Source organism: Pristiophorus japonicus, chromosome 17 (assembly GCF_044704955.1).
Source record: "Pristiophorus japonicus isolate sPriJap1 chromosome 17, sPriJap1.hap1, whole genome shotgun sequence".
NCBI classification, from domain to species: domain Eukaryota; kingdom Metazoa; phylum Chordata; class Chondrichthyes; family Pristiophoridae; genus Pristiophorus; species Pristiophorus japonicus.
The window spans coordinates 11,206,975-11,227,272 of record NC_091993.1 but is presented as its reverse complement, the minus strand read 5'-3'; the positions used below and the strand labels follow the sequence as shown (position 1 = coordinate 11,227,272).

Genomic DNA, 20,298 nt, shown 5'->3' with positions numbered 1-20,298 from the left:
TTCCCCCTCGATGATTTGACTCTTTATTGACTTGCCATGCTTTCTTATTTCACCAGCTTTTTATTAACAATGAATGGCATCATTCGGCGAGTGGAAATGCTTTCTCAACCTACAATCCATCTACTGGAGAGAAAATCTGTGAAGTTCAGGAAGCTGACAAGGTAAAACCCTTCTGTGATAATGTTAACATTTGCTCCTAACTGTCGATGTCAAATCTTTCTCATTTTAATTTCCATTAATTTACTAACATGCCCAATATTTATGCAATAAATCGGCGTCTAAAAATTCAATGCAATGAGATTTGTAGAATAATTTTGTACACAAGGTATAATAGTTCTGTACACACTGTATAACGATTTTGCACAAACACAATGCAGAGTGATTTTGTACACACGTGGGCCAGAAATTGCTGGGAAAATATTGGCGAATTAATGGTGCTTGCCATTATTAGATCATAAAAAATCCAGCAATTTATGGTGCAGAAGATATATGCCATGAGTTTCGATTCTTCACAAATTGCTGGACGATTTGTGCCGCTCCGCCTTTAGCCTCAGTAATACCCAAAAAATTGGAACATCGTTGTGAGCCTTCTCATTGGAATAAATTTGTGCCATTTGTACGAATTAATCTCACCGTAGCCATTTAGGGCTGATAATTCATGTGGTAAGGACCCTAATCTCCTAACATAACACACAACCTTAGGGGTCCAGAAAGGGAATAGTGACACTCTGGAGTCTCACTCCAGCAGGTAGTGAATTGATCCTAAAGGTTTTTAAACTTCCTATCTGTCTTGGCAGTATTTTACGACCACTCTTGCCATCCACATTCCAGTTAGTGTCAGAAGGCAAGCATTTTCTGGATGCAAGGCTGTTTTGACACTCAAAAATGTAAATAAGATAATTTCTTGCAGAAAATAATGTTGGGATGCAGTATGTGAGACATGACCTGGTAAATGTAGCTTGAGAGGAAAAAGGCCTGAATTAGGACCAATGGCTCCCATAGCTCTCCACCACTGGGGCTTTCCTCGTGTCTGGGTTTGTTGTAGACTCATTGAGATTGATTGCTACGATTTACTCAATTCTCACTGTATCATGCGACTACCAGGATGATAGAAGGCAAACTGGATGAACCGTGGTCATTTTTTACCAGCAGTTCTGGTGTCCCTATGAAAGCAATGCAATGATGTCCCCAGTCATTGTGGCACTGTTGTGGGTCATGATGGACAGGGTTCATACTTCATGCATCAAGAATGTGTGGACATTCCCTGCCATTCACTCATTAACTTCTCAAGGACCAATACAACAATTCACAGACACAACTGGGTTACATTGTCCTCTTCTTCTGCTTGTTCATTTAACACATTTCCCTACTTTTCTTTTCTGTCTCTCTCATTCCATTCTTTCTTTCGCTCTCTTTTTGTATCTCATTTGACGTCAATTCACCCCATTGCCTTCTCCGCCGTTTGCTCTGTTTCTTTCTATATCCTTTTCTTTCATTGGTTAAGGAGATAGGTCATTCGGCACGACATTCATGAGGTCCCAGATGCGACATTGACATCGCTGCATCATTTTCGCTTAGACATGCCAGCAATTTGCGGCGCAAATATGTGATCTGAACAGCGAGGGACAACGCCCAATTAACGTCGCTCGCCGTGAGATGTATCATTGCAGCAATTTCTGCTTTTGACACGTGTTTTGAAATGAATGCACACAATGTATATTGAGTTGCTATACACAAAATGTACATTACGTTTATTTACAGACGATTTCTATTGGGTTTCTATACACAGAGTATATACACAATAATTTAATGTATAAACACAACGTTTGGTGTTGACTTTTAAGAATTTGTTGCCTGTAACATTCATTGTTATCTTTGTTTTGTACTTTGTTTATACAGGCTGATGTGGACAAGGCAGTCCAGGCTGCACGGCTCGCCTTCTCCCCGGGCTCCGTGTGGAGGAGGATGGATGCATCGGAGAGGGGCCGGCTGATTGACAAACTGGCAGATTTAGTAGAACGGGACCGGCCGCAGCTCGCCGTGAGTATCCAGTCACATCTTTGGCAATCAGACGGCGAATTACACCATCACCATTTTATTCCCGCCCCCGGCTAAGCTAAACAAAAATGAAAAGAGAATAAAAATAACGCGCAGCCAAAAATAACATAACACATACCCTAAGAACATACACCGTCTTATAAAACTAGCACTAAATTGCCTCGATGCCTCCCATTCTGTGATGCAACCTCTGAGATGGGGGGATTTTCACAGAATGAAGTCAGTATCTAGCCTGAGTGCCCTGGTTTGTGACCTTGCACTATGAATTTCATATGAAAAACAGAAAATGCTGGAAATACTCAGCAAGTCAGGCAGCATCTGTGCAGAGAGAAACAGTTAACGTTTCAGATCGATGACAGGTTGTCGGACTGGCTTTTCACCAGAATCTGAATCTGTGATCACAGGTGCATGGGGCAAAAAAAAACAGGAGTGTAACACCTCGAAAATGAATTTGAAAAATTATGGGGTGAAATGACATTGTCATTTATTGGCAAATGAATGCTTAATGAAATTGTGTGATAGTCCTCTGTTTGTTTCCCCATTTAAAATAAAGAGGTTAATGTATCCACTAAAATATGAGTTCGAGGAAATTCATATGATCGCAGATTAACTGAGGCATACATTGCCTACTTAGACTATATAAATGAATATAGTGAAATATATTGCATCAAAATTAGGTTTAGTCTGGAGATCTGTGTTGTTACACAAGACTGATACAGTTGTGACCAATTTTGTTTTATAGAAAGAAATAACAGAAATATTCTATTATCTATGACATGAACGTCTCCTGTAATTCCTTTAAATTACAAGATAGATACTGATGAGGAAGGCAAATTGGCCCATCTCAGCTTATCTATTCACCCGGCTCCTTGCATTATAGTATCCACAAAGTCAGGATTTGCCTCCACTACCTTCTCCAGCGGTCCATTCCCCTTGTGAAGAACATTCACTATCCGTCTTAACTTTACCTTTTTGCTCATTTCCCCAGTTTAATAAATTGTTCTCCTGGCTCTTCAAATAATAATGCACCTGCTGTAAACACATTAAGGGGGATAATCTCCTCTGGTAGCAAACTGGTAATGTATTCAGGTAGGGTTCCCTTGTGCACTATTTTAACGCACAGGAAAATATTCTGCAAACACATTAACCAGTGTCCCACCAGAGGAAATGAAACCCCTAAATGTCGGCCTTCCGTGGGAAATATGAATAATCCATTTTACGATCCTAATCACAATAACACGCTCATTGCTTTGTCAATCATGAATGATGTGGTTAGTGTCCAATTGGGTGAAGTTCTATATACACTCACCACGAGAGACTGATATGGACCTTCAAGTAATATTGTTAAAAGCATGCTGCAATCTCACTTTCTGTCTCTTGCCTGATTTATCCTCTCTCTGAATTGCTTTATGTTCTTTGCAGACACTTGAATCTCTAGATAGTGGAAAGCCATTTCTCCAGGCTTATTACGTTGACCTACAGGGAGTCATAAAAACTCTCAGATACTTCGCTGGTTGGACTGACAAGATTCATGGGAAGACAATTCCAGTCGGTAGGTTGACTAGGGAAAGGAACCCATTGATATATTTTTGACGGAAATTACAGCAGAGCATACCAAAACTGAAGTTGAAATGAAAGTTAATGAATAAACTATGTCTGTGCCTAACCTGAATTGATATTTAGACAATTCTCTTACAGGGGGACTTGAACTGTAAAGCTTGCTTTACCTCATGTGTGGAATATACAGATAAGTTAACTGACTATCAGATCCTTTGTTCCATGTACAGCAGAGCTGTTGTACTTACTGATAACACTAGGTACATATGCTTAATTTGGATATTGGAGCCAAGACTAACACCAGTGTTAAAATAACACAGATTAGAAAATCTAGGCTTGGGTACATACTAATATTTAGAAACGTTAGGCTGTATTTATACTACCAGTCTCAATCTCTGTATCAAATGTGGTTGGGTAGGGCCCGTTGTTTGTGCACTTGTGGGAGTGTGATGTGCAGGCAGAAAACTGTAGTCATACTACCAGCGAACCGCTTGGACACTTTTGAAGCACAGCTTCATACTGCAGCTGATACGACTAGCAGAACAATCACAGCGCTTGGCTTTAGTGCGCTCAGTTGTCTGATCAAGATTTGATTGCTGATTTATGATTGCCACGTTTGCTTTGATGCACATCTGAAATCACTTCAAATTGACAGGAAACTGGCAGCTTAACTGTAGCCTTGGAGACCTGACTATTGCTAATCATACCATTTCCAAGAAAAATGTCAGATGCAGTTTATTTTTCAGACCTATACAGTTGACTTGACACTGCAATTGTACAAAGAGTTTCACGCTAATGTAAAGCAGTTTCAGACTTTTATCAATGTAGCAATTTGATTTTGGGGTGACATTTTGAACCTCCTGGGCACCTTACAAAGCTTAGTAAAGAGTTTTTTAATGTGAGAAAGCAAACACTGCCGCCCCATTCTCCTAACGTTAAAAAATGCTGCCCGAACTTCTATTGGTCAGAATGCAAGTCACAGCCTGCGGTATAACTTTGGTCTTACCAGATGCAGTTCGCATTCTACAGCTATCGGTTTCAGTGTAGTACAACTGCAGCCCAAATTTGCACCATCTGGGTAGCTGGTGTAAAGAATAAATTGGCCTCTAGTATAAAAGGGACCGTGGAAATATTGCTAGGTCTAACCCTTCACTTTGAACATTCATATAGTTCAATCATTGATTTGTAAAGTATCAATAATATAAAGGTAGAAATCTAATATGACTTAACCCCGATCAGCACCCCTGCAACTGTGGGACATACATTAGTCACACTCTTTGCCAATTGCCATCCGCTTACAGACAGTTTTGTGCTTTGGATTCCACCCTGCAGGAATTGTTCTGAAACTATCCAAGTTCAAATTATTTAGGATCCATATTACCGACAGAGAAGAAACTTCTATCCCTTCTTCACTGTATTGGAATCTAGATACCAAAGATAAAGGAAAGTGGCTCACCGCCACCTCCTCGAGGGCAATTATGGATGGGCAATAAATGCCAGCGACATCCACATCCCAGGAATGAATGAAATAGGAGGACACAGGTATAGCCCACTGCACCACTCACTCCTTGAGATGCTTCCATTTGAAGATGCCTTTTCTTTCTTGCATTCCGCATGCCACACACTAACCTAGCTGAGAGCGTTAGCAATCCTTTTCCAGACAACGCAACTCTGCACTTGGCCACTTTGGAGAGTGACTTTGGTGACTATAATTTTTCAGGCTCAAGGGGCTGAATGGCCTACTTCTGTTCCTATGTTTGGATGAGTGCCAGTGGTTGAACAGACTGAATACCCTGTTGGGCACTGTTCTGCTAGTCTCTGCTCTGCAGTGGTATCCTCTTTAGGGGTAGAAATTTCCCCCCGCCCAAAACGGGGTGCTCCCACCCTGTTTCGATGGTTTTTACCGCAGCTGCGGTTCAGGTCAACTCTTGTGCGACATTCCGCTCTTTGTTTTTTTTAAATCCGGAAGTTGATCTGAATGGGGGCGGTGATTACACCCGAGGGGAAAAGATGCGGTGGTGACAGCAACTGAGGGGGTGAAAGCTGGGGGCAGTGTGGAGTTACCGCCGTGATGATGTCACCACGGCGCCGCGTCACCACAGCTCTCCCTTTCATTTAAAGGGGCGAGCCTCCGCGATTTTTAAACGTCGGGCCACTGGGCCACCAGACTTTCGGCCTGGACCAGCGGCCTGACACCCAAGAGAGGGTGCCAGGGTGCCTGTTGGCGGCCCAGCTGCACCCGGGGGCATAGTTGTCGGGCCGACATGGTGGCAGCGGCAGTGCACCCTCCTCTTTAAGGGAAGCTGTTCTGCCGCTGCAAAAGACCACAGCCTCACTGGACCACTGGGAAAAAGCTTGTTCTGGCATCGCCGGGTGGGCCGGAGATTTTCCGAGGGGATTGTCGCCTTCGGGAGGGAGGGGGGTTAGACCTGTGGTGCGCACGGTGATGATGCACTTAAGACGGATTGGCAAAAGTGGAGTGGGGAGGGGGGGGGGGGTGGGGCGATCGGTGCACCGCCGGGAAAACTCAGGAGGGCAATTGAGCTAGCAGCATCCATTCCACGGAGAGTCGGCGGCCACTCCACTCCGCAGCGTGACCGCTGATTTGCGGTGGGAACAGGCCTTAATTTTGGCCCCGTCGTGTGGAAGGGAAATGAAGTAATACTAGCGCGGCCCATGGGCATCGTCAACATGTGTGCGCTTCACTGAGCTCTGCAACATCAGGGGTTATTGGGGAGCTCTTAATGCTGTTCAGCCCACATTCATCTGAATGGAGTCAGCAACATCCAGCAACGCCTGGGTCAAACCACCACTCGGCCAGTGCTTTTTCCGTAAGGTCAAAACAACATCTAGTTGTATGTAACTTAGTGCCGGAGGAGACAACTCCCTCCCGCTCACCACCACTTGAATTCTCACAAGTTGAAGCTGTGCAATTGCTGAGAGAAAATAAGATTGGGGATTGTAGACGGCCCTGTCTCCCATTTGTCATTGTCACTCTCTAGTATGCCCCCCTTCAACTCTAAAAAGAAAAAAACTACTTTTATTCCACACCAAGAATGTATTCTTCAAATATTAGTTATTGAAAGTCAGTCATATAGGATGGCATACACATATTTGAGTCAAAAGAGCTACTCAAGTTTCTTAACTTAATTCCTTTGAGAGCAGTAGTTTAGCAGAATTTTTTTGTAAGTTTCCTCTATGGTTGAAACTGCTTTAAAAAGCACCACTTGATTAAAATGTTTAATCACTGTGAATTGCAGGTTTCCAACTAATGAGTTCTGGCTTCCAGAAGTGGGCGTTTATGATGGAAACACATTAAAGAACTGGCATAAATGATGACAGAGTCAGGGCCCAGATGTCTTCCCATTTTATGCTGTTTTGACGAGTGGGAGGGGAGACACAGTTATACTTTAAAACGCACATGCAGTGAATCTGCCTGTCTGCAGTGGTAGCTTTATGAAGCCAGATCAGACGTCTGTGTAACTCCGAGTAGACTGAATTATGATCAATGATAAATCATTTAACAATCTATGTCCAATTGAAATAATTACAGCGTTCAAGAAATATTTGTAAGTGGGTGGATAGTTTAAAGGGGATTTGAAATCATCATTTACAAGCGCAACTAATCTTAAATTGTTGCGTCTTTGATAATGACACACAATGTCATTGCTTAAAAATGAGTCATTTTCTTAAAATTCTGCTCTGTTATTTTCAAGAAAATCTCTGCTGTAATTTTATTGGAGACCTTCATGTGCCAGTAATTCGTTAACCCCCTAACCACTCCATTTCTAGAATTACTCCAAAAGCCTGATCCTTTTTGTCAGTTGTCACTTCCATAGCATTTACAGTTAACTCAAAACCAAACCACTGCTGGATTTCGGTTCCACTCTGAAATGCGTTTGTGATGTGCGTTTTCCCCCTGGTGTTTCGACAGTCCTTTCTACCTTACAACTGTGCTGTTTTCCTGCTAGTCCTGACATTCTGGGCGTGAGAATGGGATTTGTTTATTGAAACGTTTAAAGGGGAAGACACACCGTCAGTGCTACATTATAAGCTCACACAGTTGAAAAGAATTACGCTCAACTTTAACATCCTTTCATTTTCTTTTCTGTCTATTTCTGTTGTTTCAAAAAACAAAATGTGTTTAAATGGTTTGTGCATGAAAGAAACTGGGCCAGGAGAAGATGCTTATCCCAATAATGTGGGGAAGCTGGATTAAGATTCGTAGATAGAATCAGGGGCTCAGGGTGCTACGGAAATCATGTCATTTTAACTGCGTATATCAATTCAGCTCCTTTGCTCTCTTGGGCTCACTCACTTCTCTAGGATTATTTTCCCAATGAAAGTTAAAAAAATAAACAAATAAGAACCAAAAGGATTTTTTTTCAACTGTCAAGTGCTGATGGTCTGGCTCATTTAAGATGAACATTTGACACTTAAGATGATGCTACTGTACATTAAGTGAGAGTGTCTGTTTATCATCGTTTTCACATGCCAAGTGTATTCCTAATTAATCATGATTTTGGATTAGATGATGGTCAGTGAGGCATTAAAAATTCAAACATATTTTGGAAAGGTTTTAATTGGACAACATTTCTTCATACAATGTCATTCCTACTAGAGTTATTTTTAGAATTAGTTCAGCTGGTAACTGTTTGTGTAAATAGTTTATACCCTTGTTTTTCCAATTAATTTGCGTGTTTGAAAGTGTCTCAGCAGGAAGCCTGTCCCTTAGTAGGCAGCAACCAACGCATTGATTTGTGTTCAACGAGCCACTGGAGCTGCCCTTATCTTGACGTTTTTTTGGTTCTCAAGTGACAAAAGCTCATGCATTTTAAGCACTTGCAGAGTGGTTCAGGTGTTGTGGAGATGAAAGTGTGGAAAATCACAGAGAAACTAAGATGGAAGTTCCTGCAGGCACCTTAAGGCCGGTGTCAAACATGCAGACCTCAGTCAAGCGGACTCCTGCTGATGTCTCCCAGGCAAAGGCCAAGCAGATTAGTTATTCTGCTGAGAATTAAAAATAGCATTTCACTCTGTGCCTCTAAAATAGTTGCTTCTCCATGTCAGTTCATCACCTGTGGGGAAAAAAACATTTGTTCAAGACAGTTAACTAGTAAAGAGAATTGGAATCCATCCTTCATAGAACTTTTAGATATAACTCTTGAAAATGTCGACACTAATAATTATCAAAAGCCAGTCCACTAAGATGTGGTATTAAATTTAACCTATATTGAATGTATCTGAAATAGGGTTCCTGCTCTTCTGTTGAGGCAGTGAGTTTATCTGTTGAGTAGCTGAACCCACAGACCAGGCAGACCCCATGTTGGATCTTCGATTTGTGCAGAGGGTTTATGAGTTTGCCAGCAAGCTATGGTTAACTGATTTAACAGCATGAATACCAGGAGCCAGCTCCCAGAATCCAAATTTAAAGAACATTATAGAACGATCTTAAGCTGATTCAGCCAGCATGTAGTAAGGCCGCTACAATTAGCTTCAGAACCCTTGGGTTAAAGAGAGGCCAGAGTTACTGCACCTCACACCAATCCAGTAATCCCTGGTGGAAGTGCGGACGTCTGGGCAGGAGGAAGAAAGAACTTGCATTTATGTAGCACCTTTCATGACCTCAGGATATGCCAAAGCGCTTTACAGCCAATGAAGTGCATTTAAAGTGTAGTCCTCCCTAAGTGGAGGAAGAGCATCCGGGAGGGCGCTGAACACCTCGAGTCTCATCGCCGAGAGCATGCAAAAACCAAACGCTGGCAACGGAAGGAGCATGCGGCAAACCAGACTCTCCACCCACCCTTTCCTTCAAACACTGTCTGTCCCACCTGTGACAGAGACTGTAATTCCCGTATTGGACTGTTCAGTCACCTAAGAACTCACTTTGAGAGTGGAAGCAATTTTGAGGGACTGCCTATGATGATGAGTCACTGTTATAATGTAGGAAATGCAGCAGCCAATTTGCGCACAGCAAGCTCCCACAGCGATGTGATAATGGCCGAATAATCTTTTTAGGTGTTGGTTGAGAGTTAATGCTGGCCAGGACACTAGAGATAACTCTCCTTCACTTCTTCAACCCAACCCCAAACCCAACCACAATGTCTGTGTTGGTTGATTATGGTACCAATCTTCACTATCTAGATTCACGTATGAATAACGGATACTTGGGTGAGGTGTCAAAGGGTTTCCAAGCTCCACGGAACCACACATCAGCAAGGAATCAACACCTTCAGGAGGAGAGGCAGGCAGGGGAAAAGAGTGGTTGAAAAAAATAAGACATTTTAATCAGTTTGTCGGTATTTTCAATTTTTGAGTATTGCTGAAACAAATTGAGGATCACCTTGCATCATCACACAAAAATAGCTGTTTTGTGTACTTCGCTGACTGCTTGTTATTTACAGAATAAAAACACTCTGGAAATGGGATAAAAGCCTATGTTTTACTACATTCTTCCACCAAGTGTGACTGACCAGTGGGGGGGTTCTAACCCGACTCGATAGCAGAAACCTGGCGGGTGGGCAGTTAAAATCGCCCTGGCTCTTACCTGTCCAAAAGCCACCATGATCACAATTTTATCCTGCTCTTCTGACCGGGCAGCAAGGACATGCACCCGGAGCCAACAAGGTCCTTCTTTACATATGTACGTTATGGCCCGATGACATCATTGAGAGTTCTGACGAAGGGTCACAGACCTGAAACGTTAACTCTGGTTCTCTCCACAGATGCTGCCTGACCTGCTGAGATTTCCAGCATTTTCTGTTTTTATTTCAGATTCCAGCATCCGCAGTGTTTTGCTTTTGTATGAGATAATTGAGACCCGACTCTAATTTTAACTCAAGCCTGAGGAATGCACCTGGAATTAAAATTGGGGCCACTTGTGGGTGTTGAGTGGCTTGGAGCTTGGCTGTTTCATCAAGGAACCACATCTCACAGGGTCGTCCTTAGCCGATCCTTGATTCCATGCTACTATCTGTACCTGTGCATCCACTATTTCAATAGAAAAATTCCTAATGATACATATTCCAATAACTTCATCTACCCTTAAGAAAATGTCAAGCTATTTACAGCTTTACGTCAGACTGATTTTGAACCTGGCACAGGGACAAATGTATGGTCTCAAAACTTCACTCACAATTTGAGTTTAAATACAGAATAAAAGATCAGACATTTATTTCACACCTCTCCATTGGCACGTTCAAGTTACAAGCCATGCATACACTTTGGCCACGATGCATTCTACTAACAATGCTCGATACTCCTCTCAAACGGGTTGTTACATTTTATTATAGCGATAACGGACGCACTGGGGGCAAAATTCCCCAGTGCCCCGTCTGGGGGCAGTAAACCAGTCAGGGAGGGAGTTCCTGCGTCCAGCGCGGAAGTCCCGTCCCGGCCGCAAAATTGGGGTTATCGCTCCTCACAGTAAGTGGAGCACAATGTCGCGCGTGCCACTTCTTGTTGGGGCAGTATCCGGGGCGCTACTCGGGCGGGATCAGCAGCGCTCCGCGCAAACAAAAACAGGTTTACATCCCATTAGCATCCCCAGAGGCACTAATGGGAGGCACACAACAGGGAAATTTCGCCCCCACTGTACATATATCCATGGACATACTTTTCCCGGTGACCAATTGCAGGCAGGTATTAGGGTTGGACTTGGTGGCTTGATCTCCGACTCACGTCTCTCCCAGGTGGAAGAGAAAAGGATGGATTTTGTACAACTGCAAAAAAGGAAAGTAGATGAGAGAAATATGAAATTGAAAACTGTGCTCTATTAACAATCAATATGTTGAGTTAAGGTTTGAAACAATAATGTTAAAAGAATAGTTGCAGCCAAATTGGCTCATTTTATAACATGGATTTTCAGTAAACAGTGTCTGTACTTTAAGCACTTTATCAATTTTTTAAAAACTAAACTGCATTCATTTATCAATATTAGAGCTTGGCAGCAAGAGATGGTCTACACGATTCTCTCTCCCGTGCAAGTTGATTAATGTGCCCAGAAGTATTAATGATTTTTTTTGGTGAAGCCAAATCAAACAAGAATGATGAGTAATTGCAGACCTCTGTTACAGATGGAGATTATTTCACATTTACAAGACATGAGCCAATAGGGGTGTGTGGACAGATCATCCCTGTGAGTATTATTCATCAGCAGTAGGTGCTTATCTTCTCAAAAATACCACAGACTACAACTGAAGAGCGATCTTTAATCTTATTATTATTTGATCACCCCTGACAGGAAAGGATAACTTGCAGCTGGTAATCTTTCAATAAAGACCCAGCCCTTTGAATAAAGGGCGTAGCACACATTTCTCACAGAAAAAGTAGCTTAACTTATTTATTTGACTGCATTCATACTTAATTTCCTGCAGGATTTGGGGTGTAAAACAAGCACCTTACATTCTTTTTTACTCAAATAAAATCTTTGGTCATGCTTGATTTACTTTGTTCAGGGATTCCAGATTAAATGCACAACATATTCTGGAGGGCACTTAAATGATTGTGTTGCATTTAATGTACCAAAAAATCGTCCGACTGTGTCCTAACTCGCAACAAATCCCGCTCACCAATCACCCCTGTGCTCGCTGATCTACATTGGCTCCTGGTTAAGCAACACCTCGAATTCAAAATTCTCATCCTTCTTTACAAATCCCTCCATGGCCTCGCCCCTCCCTATCTCTGTAATCTCTTTCAGCCCCACAACCCCACGAGATGTCTGCGTCCCTCAAATTCTGCCCTCCTGAACATCCCTGATTATAACTGCTCAACCATTGGTGGCCGTGCCTTCAGCTGCCTGGGCTCTAAGCTCTGGAACTCCCTCCCTAAACCTCGCCACCTCTCTACCTCTCTTTCCTCCCTTAAGAGGCTCCTTAAAACCTACCTCTTTGTCATCTGCTGTAATTTCTTCTTATGTGGCTTGGTGTCAAATTTATTTGTTTTGTCTTATAACACTGCTTTAAAAGGCCTTGGGACGTTTTACTACATTAAAGGCGCTATATGAATAAAAGTTGTTACTGTATGATTACTGAAACTTTAAGGGGTCCTTCCAAAAGTTGTAGATATGCTTGACAGATAGGTACATAAAAACGAGTACGCTTTGTAATATAGATTGAGAAGTGTCCCATTGTATGCAGTCACGGGTTCAGGGTAAACACGCAGGTAAAGATCATGTCTGTTTCTTTCAGATAAATCAGTATCTGCTGTAAAATAAATTATAATATTTAAAAACCAAGGGCGGAGAAATTTTGGTTGGCTGATTTTGAGTTTGTGTAGTTGAGGGTAAATTAAACACTGTAGCCTCACGTTTTACTGTCATCACACAAACTTAGCTGGCGTTTAAATATCAATCACTCTTTGAGTAGGAAATAATTGCAGTATAAAATAGTTGTCTATTTTTGATGCTTCTAAAGACCTGTATTTACAGGGGTGTGACTTATATAACATGAGTAAAATAACTTACGTCCAGCCATGCAAGTATTGTACATTTTGTAAACTATCTGCATGGATAGATCCAATACCTTTATCAAGGTAGTCAATGAAGAGCGCTGTCGAGTGATGAACCATGTAGCATCCTCACATCACTGAGTTCCCTTTCTGAGCCATGTTGCTGGGAGAAGACCAAAGCAAATACCAAGCACATACCACAGGAAGTGAGGGAACATCAGAGAGAGAGAGAGAGAGCATGCTATCCGCAGGTAACTCCTATAAGAACATAAGAATTAGAAGCAGGAGTAGGCCATTCGGCCCCTCGAGCCTGCTCCGCCATTCAATCAGATCATGGCTGATCTTCTGCCTCAACTCCACTTTCCTGCACTGTCCCCATATCCCTTGATTCCCTTAATATTCAAACATCTATTGATCTTGTTGAATATACTCAAAGACTAATCCTCTACAGCCCTCTGGGGTAGAGAATTCCAAAGAGTCACCACCCTCTGAGTGAAGAGGTTTCTCCTCATCTCCGTCCCAAATGGCCAACCCCTTATTCTGAGACTGTGACCCCTGGTTCTAGACTCCCCAGCCCGGGGAAACCTCCTCCCTGCATCTACCTTGTCAAGCCCTGTAAGAATTTTGTATGTTTCAATGAGATCATCTCTCATTCTTCTAAACTCTAGAGAATATAGGCCTAGTGTACTCAATCTCTCCTCACAGGACAATCCCTCCCATCCCACATGTTCATCTTCCAGCAGTTGGTTCAGAGGCTTGGTTCAGGGGGCCTAGAAGCAGACTGCTAACCTAGCGTCCTGGCTGCAGGGAGACCTCAGAGCGAGGAGGAAAATGCCCATTAATTGCTTGTCCACTAATCGCACTAACTGTAATGTCAAGGTTTAAATCTGTAAACACAGTTTTCTGTGAGAACCTCTAATTACTACATTCTAAAAGTATTCCTAGTGTACTTGGATTTTGCTGTTGTTCAGGGTGATCCATAACGTAAACAAAAGTACAGCAAAATGTACCATAAAATTATTTGACAAGCTCCAACCTGCTTTCCCCCTTCTCGCCCCAAAATATAATTGAAATTGTGAAAAAATATAAATAAAATACCGTGTAAAGAAACCATAGGAACATATCAAGTCAATGTGAACATTACAAATATAATTCTTAATGACACAAGGGAGTTGCAGTATCACTTCACTGTGGTTCCTTCCAAACTAGAGCCTAGAAATTATTGTTGATGCTATTCGTAGATCAACACTAAGCACATATGTATAACATTCCTTTGTTCATTATTTTAGTGGAAGGATTGACTCATTTGAAATACATGGGTGAACGCCTGCTTTAAAGTAGAGGCAGAGGAACATTATAGCAACTTGTTACACGTGGGTGATCAACATTGATTTAGAGGCCTAACTATCTAAACTTAGTGTGATGTAACTGCATCAATAGTGCTATGAAAGATCTATACAGAATCAGCCTGTTAACAACAATAACAACAACAACTTTGTATTTACATGGCGCTTCATAGGAGTATTATAAGACAAAAAATTTGACATCGAGCCACATAAATTAGGGTAGGAAGCTTGGCCAAAGAGGTTGGTTTTAAGAAGCGTGTTGAAGGAGGAAAGAGAGGTAGAGAGGCAAAGAGGTTTAGGCGGGCAGTTCCAGAGCTTAGGGCCCAGGCAACAGAAGGCACGGCCACCAATGGTTGAGCGATTATGATCAGGGATGATCAAGAGGGCCGAATTAGAGGAGCGCAGACATCTCGGTGGGGGGGCCTGGAGGAGATTACAGAGATAGGGAGGGGCAAGGCCATGGATTTGAAAATAAGGATGAGAGTTTTGAAATCGAGGCGTTGCTTAACCGGAAGCCAATGTAGGTCAGCGAGCACAGGAGTAATGGGTGAGCGGGATTTATTGCGAGGTAGGACACGGGCTGCCGAGTTTCAGATCACCTCTAGTTTACGTAGGGTAGAATGTGGGAGGCCAACCAGGAGTGCATTGGAATAGTCAAGTCTAGAGGTAACAAAGGTATGGATGAGGGCTTCAGCAGCGGATGAGCTGAGGCAGGGGCAGAGACGGGCAATGTTAGTCTTATGTGAGTATAAAGTTGTGTCACGAGAACGTGATTTATTTTTCTCCATTTTAATCATCTTTCTGTTCCCCATCTACCTGCAGTGGAACTTTCCCCTACTCATGTTTGCGTGGAAGATAGTTCCAGCCCTGTGCTGTGGAAACACAGTAGTCATCAAGCCGGCAGAACAGACACCATTGACTGCCCTCTACATGGGAGCCCTCATCAAAGAGGTGTGTTCCTCTTATCTCAATATTTTTTTAGACTTTCAGTGATTTCATTTCCCAGTTTATTCTGGCAGTTTTCTTTTACTTAGGTTGTTTGTTCGAATCCTATTTTCCCAGGTTGGGTTTCCTCCAGGAGTGGTCAATATTTTGCCTGGATTTGGCGTGACAGCTGGTGCAGCAATAGCCTCTCACATGGACATCGACAAAATCGCATTTACTGGATCAACCGAGGTACACTAGTGCACAGAAATACCGTAAAAGTCAGTGTGTGGGTTGCACTGGCGTATAAGTGACCCCCGGGATTTTATACTGAGTTGCTAAGTAACAAATGATTCACCTTGACGTATCAATGATAAAGGCAGATTCTTTATGTAATGCCTATCCTGTCCTCGGGATGTTCTGAAGCACTTCACAGCCAATGAATTACTTTTGAAGTGTAGTCACTGTTGTTTTTGTCGGCACATGTGGCAGCCAAGCTGTGCACAGCAAGATCCCGCACACATGCAATGGGATAAATGATCAATTAATCTTTTTTTGTGATGCTGGCTGGTTGAGGGATGAATGTTGGCTAGGGCACTTGAGAGCACCCTATTCTTCTCTAAATACCAGCCGTGCGATGCTTTGCATCGATCTGAACAAGCAGCCAAGACTTTGGTTTAACATCTCATCTGAGAGGCAACATGTCCGATGCTTTGTATGTTAACTGGGTTTTACCTGCCACTGGAGGGCGCGATTGTCGGAGTCTTAATGGTCACTGGCAGACACATGCAAGCCATGTATATAATGTTGGCAGCCATGTTGAATCCTCACTTTGAGAATAAATAAACTGGAGTAAGGTCATGCCTGAACTAGCTCACCGTACTTAGCCTCGTGGAGTTATTCGATATTTAACATCCATCAATGCAGCACTCCCTTAGTAATGCACTGAGTGTCTCAGTCTGGATCAGGTGCTTAGGTCCCAGAGCAGGGGCTTGAACCCATGTTCTTCTGTCTCAGAAATGAGTGTGCTATCAACTGGCCCAAACTGATACTTAAATCAAAGAAAAAGGAACCATTTTCTTAAATGCCTCTATGATTTTTCTCCCGGAGCTGCTCGCCACAGTGTCCAGGAGATTAGTCCTTAATCCCTGGAGACTCCAGCGTAATCCTGGAGGGTGCCAATGGATGTGGTATTTATGCAGTGAATGAACCCAGCTACATCAGATGAGAGAGCCTTCAGTGCTTTCAAACATTTGGCCCACTCACTGGATAAATAATGGGAGGATCCCAGATCGCTGGTGCCAGTTCCCGACTCCCACTGTTGCAGGGAATATTCCCAATTGCACAGCTGCAGAGAGAGCAATGGGGCGCAGGGCAGTTTGAAAGTTTGCCTGCCACATCAGGAGCTGAGAGTCAGCACAGCTGCTCTGGGAGCTTTGCAGATAGATCAGCACACGCAAGACAGACAACAAACCTCTCTGTTATTTCTTATGGAGAGCATTATATTTGTGTTGTGGTGCTGGCATGTGACAGAGGATTGAAGTTCAGTTGTGTTGATTTTCTGGCTACTAATTATTAAAGGCCTGACCTTCCTTTTTTTAAGTAACAACGGACAATGCCAATTTTCATCATAATTAATACATTTATGATAGCATTTGGTTCAGAAATATTTCCGAGAACTGATATTTCATTAGCAACGATGAAAAGGCCAATCTTGATGCACCACAAATAATCCTTTGATGCTTCTCAAGCAGGTAAAGGGCCATTTAACCAGTGTTAACAGTTAACTAGAATTTTAGGGGCCGAAATTGCATAGCGCCTCACTTGGGGGCCGGTAACTGGCGCGAGGTGGGGTTCCTGCGCCAGGCACGGAGGTCCCGTCCCGCGACCTATATTCGGCTTATTGTGCTTCACTTGCTCAGTGGGGCGAGAGCGGGACGGAAGGACTCCGCGAAAGGTGCAGCTCTACGCGTTGGGACACCTAGCGCTGCCACAGGGTTCGCCCCGTCATTAAAGGGCAGGGCCAAGCTGCCGGCTCTGCGGCCGGGGAAATGGGTCCAATGTCATACCACCAGCGGAGTTACGGGCTGCAAGATCGCGGCATGGATCCCACGATTGAGGAGGAAGTCGGGCAGTTTTATTTTACATGCTCCACCTCCCCTTTAACCTTCGCCCCGCGAGCGGCCCACAGCATCGCCCGCGGCAGCGTCGGGTGGGGGGGGGGGGGGGGCGGTTTGCTACCGAATTTTCGCTCTGGGGTGAAAACGGTTCACCGTGCACGGTGACGACCGGTTGGAACGTGACTCGATCAGTTACCGCCACCGTTGAACGCCCGTGGAATTTCGCGGGAGTCGGTAGCGGTGTGTGCCCGGGCGAAAAGTCGTTTGCGTCCCATTGCGGGAGGCACAAATGGCCCAAATTTCTCGCCCTTAGGGGGGGATTCAAGACCACCCTCGCCATTCTGTGCTGAGACAGATCAGTGGGCACCCTGAGCAAATGCCCTCCAGCAGTGGCATGCATGAAGTAGCACCGGTGACCGTTCTGTACCCTCTGAAAGCACTGGAGTGACTCGTGCTGATGGAGGTGTATCCAGGGTAGTGACACGCATGACTGCATCCTATGCAGCTCAACAGATGGCTCTGCAGCTATCCGCCAGTGCTATTCCCTCAACTTGTGGAGCACTTAGTAATCCTCTCTGGTGAGTCTGAACTTCCTGATTCACTGTGCCCAGGTAACTGACTCTGTTGCAGTAGATCTGCTGAGGTCTTGCATCTATTGTACCTTTTGCATTCCAGCCTTCCTTTTCCTCATGCCCCCCAGCAATATAGGTGCTAACGGACACCACACCAATGTTCTCAGACAGAAACTGCTTTGTATTTGCTGATACTGGCATTACTTCATTGGAATTACTAATGCCATGTCTGACCTGGAATGAAATGCTCACTTTTTGATTTGACTGTGCAGCTGTGGAATTCTGAATGAGTTCATACTTAATGATTTTTAACAAAGCCTTAACAAGCAAGATGCAGTCATTATGTGTTTTTTGTTGCTAATGCTCACTAATCCATTTCTGGACATGTAGAGGAACATTGAACATGGAAAAATAGCTCATTAGTGTTTTAGCACGAACATTTCTTTGTTACTCCAGTAGACATTCAGCAAAATGTCTACTTAAGTAAGAAAGAAATGTCAGTGCTAAAACATTAATGGGCTATTTTGTATAGCGCCCTTAATGTAATAAAATGTTCCAAGACACTTCAAAGGAATGTTATCAAAAACAAAATTTGACTCCAAGCCACCAAAGGACATTTAGGACAGATAGGTAGGTTTTAAGGAGTGCCTTAAAGGAGGAAAGATAGGCGGAGAGATTTAGGGAAGGAATTCCAGAGCTTAGGACCTAGGCAGCTGAAAGCACGGCCCACCAATGGTGGAGCAATTCAAATCGGGGATGTTTAAAAGGCCAGAATTTATGGAGCGCAGAGATCTCAGGGGATTATAGGGCTGGAGGAGATTACAGAGATAGGGAGGGACGAGGTCATGGGGGGATTTGAAAACAAGGATGAGAATCTTAAATCGAGGCGTTGCTTAACTGGGAGCCAATGTAGGTCAGTGAGTACAGGGGTGATGGATGAGTGGGACTTGGTACAAGTTAGGACACGAGTGGCAGAGTTTTGAAGGGTAGAGCTAGGGAAGCCAGCCAGGAATGCATTGGAAATTGTTCTGTGTGCGCTGAAATGCCACTTGACATGGCAGCACAGGGAGTGCCTGAGTTGGTGTACTCATCCAGCCCGACACCAGGGGACCACTGGCCTGTGCGTCAGGTGTGTAAAGGAATCTTGTGGTCATCCTCCCATTTACAAGGTTCAAGCACAGCGCAGGTAAAAATTTATTTCGTGGTTATAGAAACCCGAGCCATGATATAAAACCCGGATGAAAAGAGGAGGTGTTTAAAACACACAGAAAATTGAAATTCAGGTATAAAATCCCAGGGAGATTTTTTCTCCTTTAGCCCTCTGTGTGTGGAGCGTCATGTGCCAGAGGTCCACGTCAAGACTTCAGATGGGCAGCCTCCCTCCACCAGTTTCCGCCTGTTTTAATTTGTAGGGTGTGCTCCCATGCCCCTATGTGCTAACAACACAGAGTTTTGTACACTCAGAACTCTGAAGATAAACATTTACCTCACAGAGCAGAGCATGTAGTTTTACCACAGACCTTGAAGAAAGATTTGCATTTATATAGCGTCTTTCATGACCACTGGATGTCCCAAAGGGCTTTACAGCCAATGAAGTACTTTTGGAGTGTAGTCACTGTTGAAATGTAGGAAACGCGGCTGCCAATTTGCGCACAGCAAGCTCCCACAAACAGCAATGTGATAATGACCAGATAATCTGTTTTTTTTATGTTGATTGAGGGATACATATTGGCCAGGATACCGGGGATAACTCCCCTGCTTTTCTTCAAAATAGCACCATGGGATCTTTTACATCCACTTGAGAGAGTAGACAGGGCCTCGGTTTAACGTCTTATCCAAAAGATCTCCAACAATGCAGCGCTCCACTCGGATGTCAGCCTAGATTTTTGTGCTCAGGAGCAGGACTTGAACCCACAACCTTCTGGTGCAAAGGTGAGACTGCTGCACACTGAGCCACAGCTGACACAGCTAAAAGCTTGAAAATATCTTTGAACAGGAATCTAATAATTTTACAGTGATAATGGCCTTGTGTTTAAAATTTGCTCTGGCACTATCGCAGTTGTGACAATTTACACATTTGAAGAAAAATGTGACCAGTTTTCATTTCCATTATAAATAACAACTTGCCTTTAATGTAGTCAATGTTTTAAGACTCTTCACAGGGGTGAAAACCGACACCAAGCAATAGTAGAGTTGGGAAATTGAACTACTGGTCATGATTGAAGATATGGTCAAAGAGATAGGCTTTCGAGGGTGCGGAGACAGGGAGGAAAA

General features: G+C 43.5%; 1 protein-coding gene across 1 annotated transcript in view; it reads left to right on the top strand.

Annotated features, from left to right (window-relative positions):
* The window catches only part of LOC139227539 (retinal dehydrogenase 2), a 90,818-nt gene that overhangs the window by 35,589 nt on the left and 34,931 nt on the right, over positions 1-20,298 (top strand). The window contains exons 2-7 of the mRNA XM_070858360.1: positions 57-161; positions 1,900-2,040; positions 3,481-3,610; positions 11,691-11,752; positions 15,231-15,359; positions 15,471-15,584. Coding sequence (XP_070714461.1) covers positions 57-161; positions 1,900-2,040; positions 3,481-3,610; positions 11,691-11,752; positions 15,231-15,359; positions 15,471-15,584 — 681 coding nt within the window. The remainder of the gene's footprint in view (positions 1-56; positions 162-1,899; positions 2,041-3,480; positions 3,611-11,690; positions 11,753-15,230; positions 15,360-15,470; positions 15,585-20,298) is intronic.